Below are 17,434 nucleotides of genomic sequence, written 5' to 3' on the forward strand. Positions count from 1 at the left end.
CTCTTCTGCTCTCTTCTCCTTTCTCCTCCCCTGTCCTCGCCTCCTCTTTTCTCCTCTCTTCTCTTCCTCATCCCTCTCCTCCTCTCCTCTCCTCCCCTCCCCTCCTGCTGTGTTTTATGTAAGCTGAGCTGACCGGAGCTCAGATGAGTAAGCAGAGAGGAATTGATTCAGCCTGACGGCCGCTGCTCAGCACTTATATAAGCAGCCAGACTCGACTAGCTAGCCAGCGGAGAGTGAGAGAGAGAGAGAGAGATGCCCGTTTGGGAAAAATAGCCGTGACACCAGCACCCCAAACCCTCAGCGAGCTGCTTTCAGTGACCCCCACTATCCCTCCCCCCAGCATTGTGCACTGTACTGATTGCGATGAACTTTACAGTGGCATTTTTAGTTTTTTAACAAGGACAAGGTTGAAATCAGTTCAGCATCAAAAGGGCACAGTAAAGAGGATGCCTTACATGATACCATCTTTTTTTTGTTTTCTATCTGCAACCTGCATTTGATGTCAACTCTCTGATCCAGAAATGTTATATGATCATAGATAGACCATATCAATAAAAGTTCATTATCCACAAATATGTGCTCTGTTTAGAACAATATCTTGTCTCATTGGCGCTCCTCCATGCAATTTATGTATTGTAGTAGTAACGTCACCGACGATGGTCGACCCGGGTTCGATTCCCAAAGCCACCATTGCGAGTCCATGTCGCTCTGGATAAAGGCGTCTGAAATATCAGTCAACTTTAACTTTAACTTTGATTAGTTTGTCTCAGTCAAATAATTTGATAAGTTTGTCTCAGTCAAAAAATACTTTTTCTAAGGTCCTCATTGCTGTAATCTTTTTTCAAGATTTTTGCTGAATTGTTCATGCCCCTCCACCAAAGAGCACCGTCTTGGCTTCAATATCATAAGTTCTAAGAAGCTCTCCAGACCTACAGGTTTTCACTGCCCAGTGCTGTGTCGTCCTCAGGTGATTTGCTGGTGCTTCACCTGTCTGACCTCATCCGCATGGCCTTCATGGCTGCCACGGACAACAGCAACCAGCTGCGCATGGCCGGCCTGCAGGCCCTGGAGGACATCATCAAGAAGTTTGCCTCCGTGCCCGAACCCGAGTTCCCCGGCCATGTCATTCTGGAGCAGTACCAGGCCAATGTGAGAGAGGGCGCTGTTCTGCACAAAGCACTCCACTTAGTTTTGAGAAATGCTGATTAGTTTTAGACATGATGCACCTGTCAATGCTCATTCATAAATGGTTTGCTTTACTAATCAGATTCTTTTCTCCTTGAACATTATTCCCCCTGCTCCTGTGGCATATTGGGGCTGCCTCTTCATTTTGAAACACACTAATTAATACCTTGTCCTATTTTTAACGAAACGTAACATCAATAAGTAGTTTGCATCAGTGATTTTTATTTCCATTTACCTGCTATTTATGTATATCAGTTTAGTAGTTGCAGTTTCTTAGCTGTCAGATTTTCTACTTAAACCCTGTTCCTTCTCTCCTCTGGCAGGTTGGGGCTGCACTGAGACCTGCCTTTTCCCCCGACACCCCGTCTGACATCACTGCCAAGGCGTGCCAGGTACAGCATTCCTCTCCGTCCTGTTTGTGCTGTGCTGTGTCTGTGCTCTGCTGTACTGTGTGTGTGTCTGTCAGGCTCGGAGGAAGACCGTAACGCCAGTGTGGCCGGCTCTGAGAGCTGCAGCGCGCTCTAATCTGCATCCCTCTAGAGTGCTACAGTATTGAGGCTGTTAGGAATGAGTCTGGTCTGATTTACGTGGGCTTAATGGAAGGAGGGTAGTAAATAGACGGCTGTTGGAAAGGGATTCCCTACTCAAGCACTCTTTCTCTCATTCCCTCTTTATCCTCTCTTCTCTACTCTGTCTCTCTATCGTTCACTTATTATCTCTCTCTCTCTCTCTCTCTCTCTCTCTCTCTCTCTACTTCTCAGTCTTCATCCCGGGGCCTTCATCTCTTAGCTCTTTTCTTAATCTCCTCCCTTTGCTTCTCTCCTTCTCTGCCTTTTCTATCAAACTCTCTCTTATTGGCTTGAGTCGCTCTGTTTCGCTCCCCTCCATCTCCACCCTCAGATCTGCCTGTTGGCAAAGGCCCAGAGGCTGTCCTATCTTCCCCTGTCCCAGCCCTACAGGATAGGATGAGACTCATGTCCGGCCCCCAGTCATGTTTGCCCTTGGACAGAGAGATTTATATTTGCCCTGAAGTAGGAGGAGGTGGAGGAGGTGACGCTGGAGAAGTGAGAGTCCTTGAGCTGTGTGTCTCTGTGTTCAGACTGCACTCTTTTGTTCTCACAGCCTTGTGACCCCTCCAGTTAATTACCCCCTAGATGAGCCTTTGGGGGCTAAAAAAACAGCTAAGCTACAGATGGCATCCTGTCCACTCACTTCCACTTTCACTTGTTTGATGCTCGTTTAAGAGGCCAGCAATAGATCAAGGCCCCTTCTGAATGAAGGGATAATATCAATTACTTGTTTCCTATTGCCTCTTCTCTACTCTACTGTTGTGACGTTATCATGTTTGGGGAGCAGTTCTGCAACTGTATGATATAACTCTTAGATGATTTTCTGTGACAAAGACATTTTGAATGACAGAACAGAGTATGCCGTTGGTATATGCTGGTGGTGACTAAACATAATATGCTATTATAAGGCTGCGATTTATTTTACAGCCATCTTCACCAGTCGTCTCTCAATGTATTGATCGGCATCGTTTCTCTGTCTGTCACTCTGTACAGGTGTGCAGCACCTGGATCGGCAGTGGCGTGGTCAGCGACCTGAATGACCTGCGGCGTGTGCACAACCTGCTGGTGTCATCGCTGGACAAGGTGCAGGCTGGAAAGGGCTCCTCCAGCCAGCTGTACAGTGAGAGCGCCACCACCATGGAGAAGCTCTCTGTGCTGAAGGCCTGGGCTGAGGTACAGTAAGCACACACAGTGTGAAGTGACGCAATTAAACTGTTTGGAACAGTCCTCAGCAGAGTTCAAATGTACCTCTATCTCTCTCTTTCTCCCTCCCTCCCTCCTTCTCTCTACCCCCTCTCTCTCTCCCTCCTTCCTTCTCTCTCTCCACCCCTCCACCTCTCTCTCCCTCTCTCTCTCAGGTGTTTGTGGTGGCCATGAAGATTAAAAAGGAGGCCGAGTCGCGGCCGCCAAAGAGCAGTGGCGGCGAGGAAGATGAAGATGAAGATGCGGGCGAGGAGACGGGCATCCTGCCGCCAGACAGTCTGATCACCCTGGTGCAGCCGGAGCTGCCCGCCCTGAGTAGGCTGTGGCTGGCCGCACTGAGGGACTACGCCCTGCTCATGCTGCCCGCCGAGTTCGCCAGCCAGCTCCCACCTGATGGTAGGGATGGGCAATTATTCAAAATCAAGTTTCAGTTCCAGTTATGACTTCAAATGATTATGAAAACAACAACAACAACAACAATATAACAGTGATTATTTTTCAATATTCTGTTTTGCAATAATGCTTTTGTTTCGTCTTGAGCTTTAAATCCAGTGCACCCAATTCCTTTACAGCAGGGGTTTTCAACTGCGCGGAACCAGGGACTACCATTCTGACTAATTACGCAACCACGGGACCACCACTGAATAAAAATACTGATTCCTACATTGAAACTACATTCCTGAATCCATGGTCACGGACCACTAGCAAAGTTCTCACAGAGCACAAGTGGGCCGCGGACCACTAGCAAAGTCCTCACAGAGCACAAATTGGCCGCTGACCACTGGTTGAAAGCCCCTGCTTTACAGGGTTAAAGGGTTGTATAAAAAATATTGTTTTATATTATTTATATATATAAATATATATTTGTTTTTAAAACATTTTTTTGAAAGATTAGAACATGCATGGTGTTCCCAAAATCATTTAGTGATCATGTTGAATAATCGTGATTCTATTGACCCAAATAACAGCAGTCTGCATAAGGTTCACATGACCGGTTCCACAAGGAAGTTGGTTCTATAGGGGTGGCATAGGGGTGATAAAGATAATCAGATGGAAGTGCTGTGGACTGTGGACTCTTACAGTACAGTACAGACTGTGGACTCTGGCAGTACAGTACAGACTGTGGACTCTTACAGTACAGTACAGACTGTGGACTCTGGCAGTACAGTACAGACTGTGGACTCTTACAGTACAGTACAGACTGTGGACTCTTACAGTACAGACTGTGGACTCTTACAGTACAGACTGTGGACTCTGGCAGTACAGTACAGACTGTGGACTCTTACAGTACAGACTGTGGACTCTGGCAGTACAGTACAGACTGTGGACTCTGGCAGTACAGTACAGACTGTGGACTCTGGCAGTACAGTACAGACTGTGGACTCTTACAGTCCAGTACATTTCTCAACCTGGCACACAGACGTACATCATTAGCACTGTGTGCTTCAGGGATATCAGACCCATGATCTTGCTCCACTACCTTCCCTTTGAGTTGATCCAAAGATCCGAGATTGTGCAGGAGACTTTCTAGTTCCTACGAGCTGATCCAAAAGTGCTAAATGAGCTCCCATGTGATCTGTTATGTTCTCTGGTCATATGGTGGTTCTATCATCTACGCATGTGATCGTTCCTATGTGCTGTTTGGCAATGCCAGTCTGAGCACTTTTCTTTCCAGTGAAGCTCCAGGGTAACACTGCACAGTAGGAGTCCCAGCACTCCAAATCCCTGGCCTCTCTCTGAAGGATAGTGTTAAAGGCAGGGATTACGCCTGGCTTTAACTATATTGGGGCAGTTCCTTTTAAATCTCCCTTTGATGAGAGAGTAGCATTGCCCCACCTGCCTATAACCTTTAATCTTCCCCACTCTCTCTGCCTCATTTAAGTCCCATTCCTAACTGTTTAACTTAAACAGCAATTTGGACAAAAAGAGCCCCACTAGATTCCCAGCCTGCTAATTCAAACAGCACCACTAATCTAATGCTCTGTTCAGGTTTGTTGACAGTGTAAGACATCCTAATCTTATTGCAGTAATGCCTTGCCTGAATTCCTCATCACCGAACCTTAGCTGCACACAAGACATGCAGACTCCCCCTTTCAGTAATTTGCGTCTGGCGAAAAGGGACACTACAGACAGCTTTTCTGTTTGTCTGCTACATGTATGGTGTACATTACATTACATTACATTACATTTGGCTGACGCTTTTTTTAGCCAAAGCGACTAACAACATGGTAAACAGTTTAAGTTTTAGAGCAATTTTCAACAATTTTAGGACAATTGAGACATTAGAGTACAGTAAGAATAAGTGCATCAGTGAGTGCTGTTTTTAACAGTTACGTGTCAGTTTAAGACGGCTGGTGAGTACTAGGATCAGCAAGACTTGTTGTAAGTGTTGCTATGTGAGGAGATGTTCTCTAAAGAGCTGGGTCTTCAGGAGTTTTTTGAAAATGGAGAGGGATGTCCCTGCCCTTGTAGGAACTGGCAGTGTGTACGTATGTGACTCACCATCATGTCCCTTTAATAATGTCCTTCCAGAGGTGCATGGGTTTAAGTGATGTTAGGTACTGCTTACTAGGTTTGAGGAATGTTGGAAAGCTTCTTTATAATGCTTAGAAGGCTGAATTGCTGAATGGTTCACAAAAGCTCCTATTGTCCCAAGGGGGGAACATCTTAGTTCCACTTCATTTGTGACCTTTTCTGAATGACTGAAAGACGGACTACATCTTCCATTCAGTCCTGCCATCCCTGCTTCTGTTATGGCCACTGTGGTCATACAAATATGAATGATTTGATTCCTCTTTCTTCTACTCCACCCAACCCCACCCCACCCCACCCCCATCGTCCGTCTCCTTCTGCCCTTGTCCAGGTGGGGCTTTCTACACACCTGAGACCATAGACACGGCGCGGCTGCACTACCGCAACTCCTGGGCTCCCATCCTGCACGCCGTGTCCCTCTGGCTCCACAGCACCGGGTTCGGCTCCGCCGAGGGTGCCGAGGAGACCCCCCCTGCCCTGCCCAAAGGCTCCGCGCCTGTTGCTGTGTTCCCGCCGGCCGGACAGGTCCCCAACAAAAGCCAGGAGGAGCTGGTTAAGGACCGCATGCATCTGCTTCTAGGTAACATGTCTCTGACACCCATTAACTCAGCTGCCATTGGTAGAGAATGGCATGAAGTGTATTTAGAGTTTTCGTCCAAATGGACTGTAATGTCTGTTGCACTAGGAATTAAGTTATATCTATTGGTCAACTGTTATTGTTTATAAAAGTGCTATTTACTTATTTATTCATTAAAACCTGCGTGTGTAGATTGTTTCTGGGATAGATACTTTTGTGCTCATGATTTTTTCCCGTCTCTCTCCCTATCCCCACATCATTTTCACCCTGTCCCTTTGTGTGTCCCTTTTGTCCTCTCTCCCGTATGCATTGTCCAGGCATCAGCATCGAGTTCCTGTGTTTCCCGCGACCGGAGGAGCCCATCGAGCATGTCATGTCCTGCCTGCAGGCCCTCTGCACCCTGCTGGACTCCCCCAGCGCCCGCAAGCACATCGCCCAGGATCAGGTGAGGCGGCCGTGCCGAGTACACATTAGGGCTGCAACTAATGGCTATTTTCGCAGCCGATTTATCTGTTGATTATTTCCTTTAAGGCTAACATTTAAGAAAATGTTAGCCTGGGTGAACCCAGACCAACCTGTTAGCAAATTTGAATTTGCTCTGCAGGTCCGTCTGGAAAATATCCCATTGACACATTGACTTGTAAAACACTCTTTTTTTAATAAACTATCGGTACACTTACTAAGTTCAGTTAATAATAGTTTGGAATAGTCCCTTACAACAGCAAACTTTCCTCCTTGAACTGAACTCCGGTGCTTTCGGTAAACTACTTTCCCCACAACATGGAGGTTACTTTAAGGTACAGACTTCTGATACACTTACTAAGTTCTTGATGCTTTGTTTTATGTGAAGGGATCCTATTCATACTACTGCAGAAGTGTGGTGCTATTTTGAGCTTTATTAGTGGTTAAAAAATGGCAGTTTGGATACGTTTGGCTCCCTGCCCTCAGCACTGTTAGCCTTTTGGCTGGAAGTGCTAAAGACAGTCAAACTCAGTACTCCATTGGTCAACGTAATCTAGCTCTCAAGGAGGTGTTCAATAGCCTGGCGGGCCATCCTATATCATTGAAATGTATAGTCTGGAATCGAACCATTTACCTCGCTTAATCCAAGGGGCGGGCAGAGAATTGTCTTTCAAACTGCCTAGGCATGCAATAGGCCAGCGCTACGACCATATCCGGATCCGGTCGGCAAAACGGCAAATACATCCTTCTTCGAAAGGAATTACTTAAGTGCATTGTGTTGCTCAACTTTCAAAGAAAAGCACAAGTCCAACTCCTCCAAAGTTGACGCCAGCGCTGATTCAAACAACCGCTCTTCGTTAGCCATAGCCACCTTCCTTGTTGTTCACCGTCACAGGACTGTCGTTATCCTGTTAAGCCCGCCTTAAGACTCTAACAAAATAGAGCGCTGTGATTGGATGAAGTCCACTGGGCTCAAATTACTCCGGAGTTACACTTTAAGAGCTTGTTTACATCTCCATTGAACTCCATTTATTTACGTCTCAAATCAGACTCCCTCAGTCAAGTCAGAGAATGGCTCACACATGAGGTCATTAACCTCATGTCAACCCTCTGTTCATAGGACAGGGGACATCTCATTACCACAGCAATGATGGTGATGATATCATCCGGGTAACAACTGGAGGGAGGGGGGAGGGAGGGACAGAGTTAGACCTCCCAAGGTCAGCAGCCTGAGGGAGGGGATGGCCCTGGCTGAGATGGCACGGTCATGCTCCTATGGAGGTCAACACACACACACACACACAGCATTTCCCTCAGTGTTAATGAGTAGTAGCAACCCAGTGGCATCCTGCCACATATCCTAGAATTACAGAGCTGAATGTCACATGCGCACACACATACACACACACACACACACACACACACACACACACACACACACACACAGTTGTGACCTCGCTCCACCAAAGACGCGTTAAGCTTTTAGACTTCATAGAGGACCGTGAAGTTTAAGGCCGCCGAAGGCTGTATTAAAGGCTGTATAGATAGACCGCTCCCCAGCTAGGCATGTGTCGGTACGGGTTATTGGAAGGTGAGTTTTAGCAGCATTCCATGCTAGTAGTTTACAGTATGCTGTTTATCTTTTCATTTTCGTCATGGCCCAAATGAATAGATTAAGAATAGTGGATTGCACCCGGTCCATCCCATCCCATTTTAATTACATTTGGGAGGCCTGATCATTGGTGCAGGCCACTGGGTTCGGCAGGCTGCAGCTGGCAGGAGTGGAGGTTGGGGCGGCAGGCGAAACGGGGCGCAGAGGAGTTTTTTCAGGATCAGCTGAAAATGGAGGAGCATCCTCTCTAGGCGTGCTGATCAAAGCCTGGCAAATTACAGCATGGACTGTGTTACATCATGAATAGGCAGATCAAGACTAAATAGATATTTTTTGCTTGACCTACCACTTTACATCATGTGTATTATGTAATATAGCTGAAGTAAAGAAGTCATTTGTGTGTGTGTGTGTGTGTGTGTGTGTGTGTTTCTCTCTCCCAGCTGTTGGCGGTGGAACTGTTAAATGTGCTGCACAGGCTGCTGCTGACGTGTGACCCTCCCAGTGTGCAGCTGCAGGTGACCGCAGTAGTGCAGGAGACCATCCACTCCGCGCTAGACCATCTTCAACTGCAGCGGTCCAGCTGTAGTGAGTTTACACACACACACACACACACACACGCACGCCTTGTACCTCACAGACTCTGTCTGGATAAGCATGCCTCTTCTGGGCCCATTCATCCCACTAAAGAAAATCCCCTTTGTAGATTTGGTCCTTTTTGGGGGTTTGCTGTGATGGTGAAAATGTGCACTGAATTGGACTCTTCCTGTGTGTGTCCCTTTGCCGTAGGTGTGGAGGAGGGGGAGGAGAAGGAGTCGGCCGCAACCCTCGGGGAAGGAGGCGACAGCGGGGAGCTGCTGCCGGGCAAGTCGCTGGTGTTCGCTGCCATGGAGCTGCTGGTGTTCATCCTGATGCGCCACCTGCCGCAGCTGAACACGCGCGCCGGGGACTCGCCCAGTCACCTGGCCTACCGGCCGCACAGCCTCTCCGAGGAGGGCACGCGCCTGGTGGCCGCCACCGTTGCCATCCTGGCCGAGCTGCCCGCGCTCTGCTCTCCAGCAGGTGGGTGACCCCTTCACACACACACACACACACACACACACACGTCTCCCCAGATTGCATGCCCCCGCCCCCCACCACACCCACGAAGACCATATGGTGCTCTGCTGAGGAGCTCACAAACACGCGTTGTTACACATGGATGCCCATGTGTGCACATGAGTTAATACTTTGCACTGACATGCATGCGTTCATGGACAGTGCACATTATGACAACAGAGCATAAGTCAAGGGAATGAAGATAGTAAGACACACACACACACACATATATGAGTGTGTGTGTGTGTGTGTGTGTGTGTGTGTGTGTGTGTGTGTGTGTGTGTGTGTGTGTGTGTGTGTGTGTGTGTGTGTGTGTGTGTGTGTGTGTGTGATAAATACCACCAAATGTGATAAATAAATACCTGGCACAGAAACACTAGGCAACTCATACAATCACTGAAGCTGCTGTATAAATGTCCTTTTTGTTTAAATCCCTCCTCACTAATCTGCAGACTCTGTAGTACTTTCCCGTCTCCTCTGTTGTGCTGTCTGTATCTGGGTGCAGTGCTCAGTGCCAGACAGGTGTAGGTAGGTGTTCCACTTTCCTTCCAGGGACAGGTTGACTGTGGGAATCCTCTGTCTGGTCAGGATTAGGTACCGCAGCAGAGGCTCTCTGCGGCCTGGACAGCTGCCTGCTGCGTGTTTGATGCCTGGAGCCGTGCCCACTGTGCTAGACTTGAGTCATCCCCATCATGGCTATTATTAAACAGGCTATAAATGAGGGTTTTTTTTCCCCTACAGTCAAGATGCTGAGTGTATCATCTCTAAATGGTCAGAATAACACACACATATCAGCATAAATTGAAAATGTAAGAACAAGTATGGCAATAGTGGCTATTATTTAACGGGCTGTAAATGATTTTTTTCCTACAAACAAGATGCTGAGTGTATCATCACTAAGTGGTCAAAACAGCACACAAATATCAACATGAATTAAACATGTTGACAATTATGGCAAATTTACAAGGATGTATAAAGTATATAGTATATATACTTTTTTGATCCCGTGAGGGAAATTTGGTCTCTGCATTTAACCCAATCGGTGAATTAGTGAAACACAAACAGCACACAGTGAGGTGAAGCACACACTAATCCCGGCGCAGTGAGCTGCCTGCTACAACGTCGGCGCTCGGGGAGCAGTGAGGGGTTAGGTGCCTTGCTCAAGGTAGTGGTAAAATAAGGGGTGGGGGGGGGGTTGGGGGGGTAAACTAGGAATTCTGTGATGGTGGACTGCTCCATGCCGTATCGGATTTTTAAAAAAGCCATTCAGGACATGTTTGTCCTGATTGTCCAATGTTTATAACAATACCAGTGGTTTTAAATGGTTCCTAGAGTGTTGATCGTGAATGTGTATAATACAGTGTGATTTTTTTTTTAATGTTAAAAGTTGCAATTGGTGAATAAACTGTCTTGAGATGTGGATAAACTTTAATAAGAGGCGGATAAACAAACTCTATTTCTGAAATTTCAGAGTTGGATAAACTGTGCTTACTTGCATTTAGCCTCCACTACAGCCCTGGTTGCCTCCTCTAAATGGAGAGAGAGTGAAGCCTGTCTGTTTGTTCCTCACCCCACCAGGAAGCATGACCATTCTGCCCACCGTGCTGTTCCTGATCACCGGTGTTCTGAGGGAGACGGCGGTGAAGACTCCGGATAATTCCGTGCCGGTGCCCGTGTCCGCCGCCCTGCAGGGCATCAAGACCATCATCACGTCTCCGCTGGCGCGAGCTGAGAAGACACACACACAGTGGACCAGCCTGGTCTGGAGCAGCCTGGCGTCTGTGCTGGAAAATGCTCAACCTGGTGAGACACACACACACTCACTCACTCACTCACTCACTCACTCACTCACACATACACATACACATACACATACAGATACAGATACACATACACATACACATACACATACACATACACATACACATACACATACACATACACATACACATACACATACATATACAATATACATATGATCACCTACATATACAATATACAATATACATATGATCACCTACATATACAATATACATATACAATATACATATACAATATACATATACAACATACATATACAACATACATACACATATCACCTAATTTTACACACATTTACACATATACACATACATATACAACATACATATACAATATACACATACACCTACATATACAATATACATATATATCACATACACACACACAATGTACATATCACTCACTCACACATACATATATACACATACACATGATCACATACACATACACATACAATATACACATATAACATACACATACACATGATCACCACATACATATACAATGTACATATGATCACCTTTCATATACAATATACATATGATCACATACACATACACATACACATACACTCACATACATATACATATACATATACACATACACATACAATACATATGATCAATATACATATATCACCTTACATATACTCACTATACACATACATATGACATACACACATACACACACATACACTATACATATACTCATACAACATACACATACACATACACATACACATACACATACACATATACATATGATACACTACATATACATATACACATACATATGATCACCTACATACATATACATATATCACCCACATATACACACACATACACATACATACACAACATACATATACAATATACATATACACCTACACATACACATACATATGATCACCTACATATACAATATACATATACAATATACATACATACAATATACATATGATCACCTACATATACAATATACATATACAATATACATATGATCACCTACATATACAATATACATATACAATATACATATACAACATACATATACAACATACATATACAACATACATATACACATACATATACAACATACATATACAACATACATATACAATATACATATACAATATACATATGATCACCTACATATACAATATACATATACACATATACACATGATCACCTACATATACAATATACATATGATCACCTGCATATACAATATACATATGATCACCTACATATACAATATACATATACACATATACATATACAATATACATATACAATATACATATGATACACATACATATACAATATACATATGATCACCTACATATACAATATACATATACAATATACATATACAAATACACCTACATATACAATATACATATGATCACCTACATATACAATACATATACACATGATCACCTACATATACAATATACATATGATCACCTACTACATATACAATATACATATACAATATACATATACAACATACATATACAACATACATATACAATATACATATGATCACCTACATATACAATATACATATATACAATATACATATACAATATACATATACATACATATACAATATACATATGATCACCTACATATACAATATACATATACAATATACATACATGATCACCTACATATACAATATACATATGATCACCTACATATACAATATACATATACAATATACATATGATCACCTACATATACATATACATATGATCACCTGCATATATATATATACATATGATCACCTACATATACAATATACATATGATCACCTACATATACAATATACATATACAATATACATATGATCACCTACATATACAATATACATATACAACATACATATACAACATACATATACAATATACATATACAATATACATATACAATATACATATGATCACCTACATATACATACATATGATACCCACAATATACACACAATCACATATATATCACCTACATATACAATATACATATGATCACCTACATATACAATATACATATGATCACCTACATATACAATATACATATACAATATACATATGATACACATACATATACAATATACATATACAATATACATATGATCACCTACATATACAATATACATATGATCACCTACATATACAATATACATATGATCACCTACATATACAATATACATATGATCACCTACATATACAATATACATATGATCACCTACATATACAATATACATATGATCATATACATATACAATATACACATACAATATACACATGATCACCTACATATACAACATACACATGATCACCTACATATACAATATACATATGATCACCTACATATACAACATACATATGATCACCTACATATACAATATACATATGTACATGTGGAAGTGATATACAATATACATATGATCACCTACATATACAATATACATATGATCACCTACATATACAATATACATATGATCACCTACATATACATTTATTTCATTTACTTCATTTCATTTACTTTTATTTTTTTATATTTTCATTTACTTACTTATCATTTATATATATTATATATTTATTTATTTCATTTCATTTTATATATTTACTTTATTTATTTTTCTATTTACTTTCATTTACTTTATTATTACTTACTTTCTATCATTTATTTCATTTTTATTTCTTATTTCTATTTATTTATTTACTTACTTATTTATTTATATTTATATTTATTTATTTTATTATATTTACTTACTTACTTATATATATTTAATATATTTATTTACTTATTTTTTATTTTCATTTTCCACTTACTTTACATACTTCACACATACCACTCACCTACACATACACATGTCACTACTTCACTACCACTGGCCGGCTCACTCACTACTCACTCACTCACTCACTCACTCACTCACTCACTCACATTAACTCAGACAAACAGACAAATTGTTATACATTTGTATGCATAGAAATATATACACTCACAAGAATAAAATTAGTTAAAATAACAAAATATCATAAACAGCCCTTCAAAAATATTGGTATACACATGCAAATGAACATCTATTCTGGTAGACATGCAAAGCATCAGGGTCAAGTGCGCACACAAACACACACACAAAACTAGAGGTTTATCGTGAGAGTGCAGACTGCTGGTAAGGCCATCACGTAGTGTTGACAAAAGCAAAAATACATTTGTGGATCAACTCCACATGCAACTCTCTCCCACAAAGTTAAATGAAAACTGGTTTAACAGACAAACGGACAAACAAACCATGCTGAAAACCAAAAAAACTCCTTGGCGGAGAGAATAAAGAAACATTCAAAATGGAAGTTGTGTTATAGGATTCTATTCCCTCTTTATGTCGTGCCTTTTCTCAAGCCCCTCCCACTCATGCCTTATCCTTAGATGAGTCTCGGCCCAACATGGATGAGGTGAGCATGCTGACGGCCATCACCCTCTTCCTGCGGTCCGCCAGCTCTGAGCTCCTGGGGGTCACCGCCCTGCAGAATGGCTGCATGGACCGCTTCCGCAACGCCCTCAACTCCAGCGACCCCTGGGTATGATGCACATAGACACACACATGCACGCACACACCCAGACACAGACACTTGTGTTTTGGCATGCATATGCACACTCACTCACACAGATGCACAGATTCGCGCACACGCACGCACACATACATAAACACAAACACACACGCATGTTTGTACGCACACATACATAAACAGAAACACACATAAATAGAAATACACAACACTCAAACCCACAGACACACACTCACACTCGTGTACACACACTCATATGCATGTGTGTGCAGACACACACCTCACTGTAATCAATTGCATGCTGAGCCACCATTGTCCTATGCAAACACACACCAAGCTCACACAGCCTGCGCATATGCACACGGTACGGACTGAAATCCCCTCTCAGTTTGCCACTAGATTTGTGTGAACTGTCTGCAGCTTAAGGAGTGCTGTCGGATCAGAGTCAGATTTAGACCCTTTGTGTTGCAGATGCCAGATTTTCTCTGACTTAGGCTCATTGTGTGTGTGTGTGTGTGTGTGTGTGTGTGTGTGTGTGTGTGTGTGTGTGTGTGTGTGTACGTGTGTACATGTGTGTGTGCATCCATACGTCCTAACCCATAGGTCCAGGCCCGCTGTTACCAGCTGCTAATGTCGGTGTTCCAGCACTCCAGCCGCGCTCTGTCCACCCCCTACATCCACGCACTGGCGCCACTGCTGGTGGAGAAGCTGAAGGCGGTGGAGCGCAGCCGGCCCAATAACCCCGCCGAGCTGCAGGCCGTCCAGGAGGGGGTCAAGGTCCTGGAGAACCTGGTGGCTATGGGAGAAGAGCAGAACCGTAAGTCCAGAGTAGAGAACAAGTTTGAAGTTGACATTTAGGGACCCTGTAGTTTAAAGGTGCAGTCAGCGAATGTATGAGGAAGCCTACAACATTTTTTGTCACATTCAGCGAACATCTCTACATAAACAAACGCGACGTCATGCGCAAGCACTTACCCCACTATTTAAATGATGGGTGAAGTGCAGAGGTGGGCATCGAGTGAGGTGTCTGGCACATGAACTAAAGCGTTGTCTGGTGTGTGGGAGCACTGCGCTAACCCACTCATGTTTGCACTTAGCATGTTCGGATGGAGCAGCGCTAATGTGGGCAGTGGTAGTGTAGTGGTTAAGGAGCTTCTGCTAAATGTCGGTCAATGGTAACTGTAACTTTAACATAGGATCTTACTCATGGTGTTGAATTAGCTAATTGATTGTGCTGTTCATTGTTGCATGTTGCCTGACTTTGCACTTTGCCCCTCATTTAAATGAGTTCTAGGTAAAGCTGTTGCAAAGTGTGAGTATGCTGGAATACTGGGATTGGGATTGGGACAGGGATTATCAGTGTAGTGTTAATCTATTAAATTTCTCTTCTTTTTAATGATGTGACATTTATAATATCATTCATTCATTGTTTAAAATCAGGCATAGTGGAAAATGTGTTGCATGAAATTTAGGAACGGATGTCCAAGTCTATTGGATGTTGTTCTATTATTTGAGAAACTTTCGGTCTGGTGCTCTTTATGGGCTGCTGACTTTCATTTCAACTTCAGCTTCCATTCCAACTCTTGAGTTTTATGTCGATCTTACAGTACACGCTGTCCCACTGTGAAAGTTACATTTTGATGTACATGTTTTCACAGTTGAATAAATGTATATAAATGTTTGCAGTATTTGGCAGACAGAATTATTATTGTGGAGACTGAAACAGGCAGAACGTTATTAAGTGAAAAGTCATTCATACACACACACAGGCTCTCTCTCTCTTTCTCATCTCTCCTTTGTTTGTCTGAAAGCTCAGACAAAAGTGTGTGTGTGTGTGTGTATCCAGAGATGGCTGGTGTAAAGCATGGCTGTGTGTTAGATGATTCCGATTGGGTCAGTGGAGCCGCTTGTCGTGTCTGCTCTGTAATTGCATCTCGGAGTGCCTCTCTGAACCTGCGCTGAATTCTAAACAGGCAGACACACAGCGCAGCACAGCGCAGCGCTACATCAACTGGCTCATCGCCCTGGAACAGTTTGTGTTACCTCAGTCTGCCCTGTCTAGTGCTTCCTTCTGTGAGAGTGTCCCCACTCGCAACACCATCCTGGAGGACTCTGAATGGTTATGCGTGTGTGTGTGTGTGTGTGTGTGTGTGTGTGTGTGTGTGTGTGTGTGTGTGTGTGTGTGATGGGAATTTGCAATGTGTGTAAGGGGCAACCCGTTGGATGGGGTTTTCTGCAGCCACCTTTGGTGGACAGGAAGTTGTGAGTGTTAGTCATCAGCCTTCTGTGGTAGTGTCATAATGGAGGCAGTGAGAGTCTGTGAGGGGGGAGAGGAGAGTGTGAGAGAGAGAGAGACGGAGGAAAAGAGAGAGCCTCAAGGAAGAGATTTCAACCCAGTCATTGAACTCTAAACTGATTGAAATGATAACATTAAAAATGTACATAGGATGCCTTACGTTTAAATAATATAACATCTTCGAAGTCATTTTGACGGTAAACTAATTTGTAATTGGGAGAATGGTGCACCTTCCCACCCGTAACCTACCCGTCTACAGAGAATCAACCTCGCAGCTTTACTTCCGCAACCTTGAGAAATCATAAATGACTTTGCGCCAATTGTGCAATAGCCTACTATTTGTATGAAATCGAGTAATATTACCTTGTCAGTCGACATGGCTCTTAGGAGATTATCTTTGCCTGTTTGTAAACAAATCCACATGTACTGTATCAATGGGTAAGGGTGGAAGTGGTATGTGTAAAATAAAATATGCTCAGCAGCTTGGGGAATCCAGTCGCAAAAA

The 17,434-nt window shown here is 43.2% G+C and overlaps 1 protein-coding gene across 4 annotated transcripts in view; it reads left to right on the forward strand.

Annotated features, from left to right (window-relative positions):
• heatr5b (HEAT repeat containing 5B) overlaps positions 1-17,434 on the forward strand; it is a 39,074-nt gene that overhangs the window by 19,402 nt on the left and 2,238 nt on the right. For all 4 annotated transcript variants that reach the window (XM_048269195.1, XM_048269198.1, XM_048269199.1 and 1 more), the window contains exons 25-35: positions 968-1,149; positions 1,509-1,577; positions 2,748-2,927; positions 3,113-3,353; positions 5,821-6,069; positions 6,384-6,511; positions 8,581-8,725; positions 8,927-9,199; positions 10,814-11,038; positions 14,494-14,645; positions 15,237-15,450. In XM_048269195.1, coding sequence (XP_048125152.1) covers positions 968-1,149; positions 1,509-1,577; positions 2,748-2,927; positions 3,113-3,353; positions 5,821-6,069; positions 6,384-6,511; positions 8,581-8,725; positions 8,927-9,199; positions 10,814-11,038; positions 14,494-14,645; positions 15,237-15,450 — 2,058 coding nt within the window. The remainder of the gene's footprint in view (positions 1-967; positions 1,150-1,508; positions 1,578-2,747; positions 2,928-3,112; positions 3,354-5,820; positions 6,070-6,383; positions 6,512-8,580; positions 8,726-8,926; positions 9,200-10,813; positions 11,039-14,493; positions 14,646-15,236; positions 15,451-17,434) is intronic.

Source organism: Alosa alosa, chromosome 18 (assembly GCF_017589495.1).
Source record: "Alosa alosa isolate M-15738 ecotype Scorff River chromosome 18, AALO_Geno_1.1, whole genome shotgun sequence".
Taxonomy (NCBI): Eukaryota; Metazoa; Chordata; class Actinopteri; order Clupeiformes; family Clupeidae; genus Alosa; species Alosa alosa.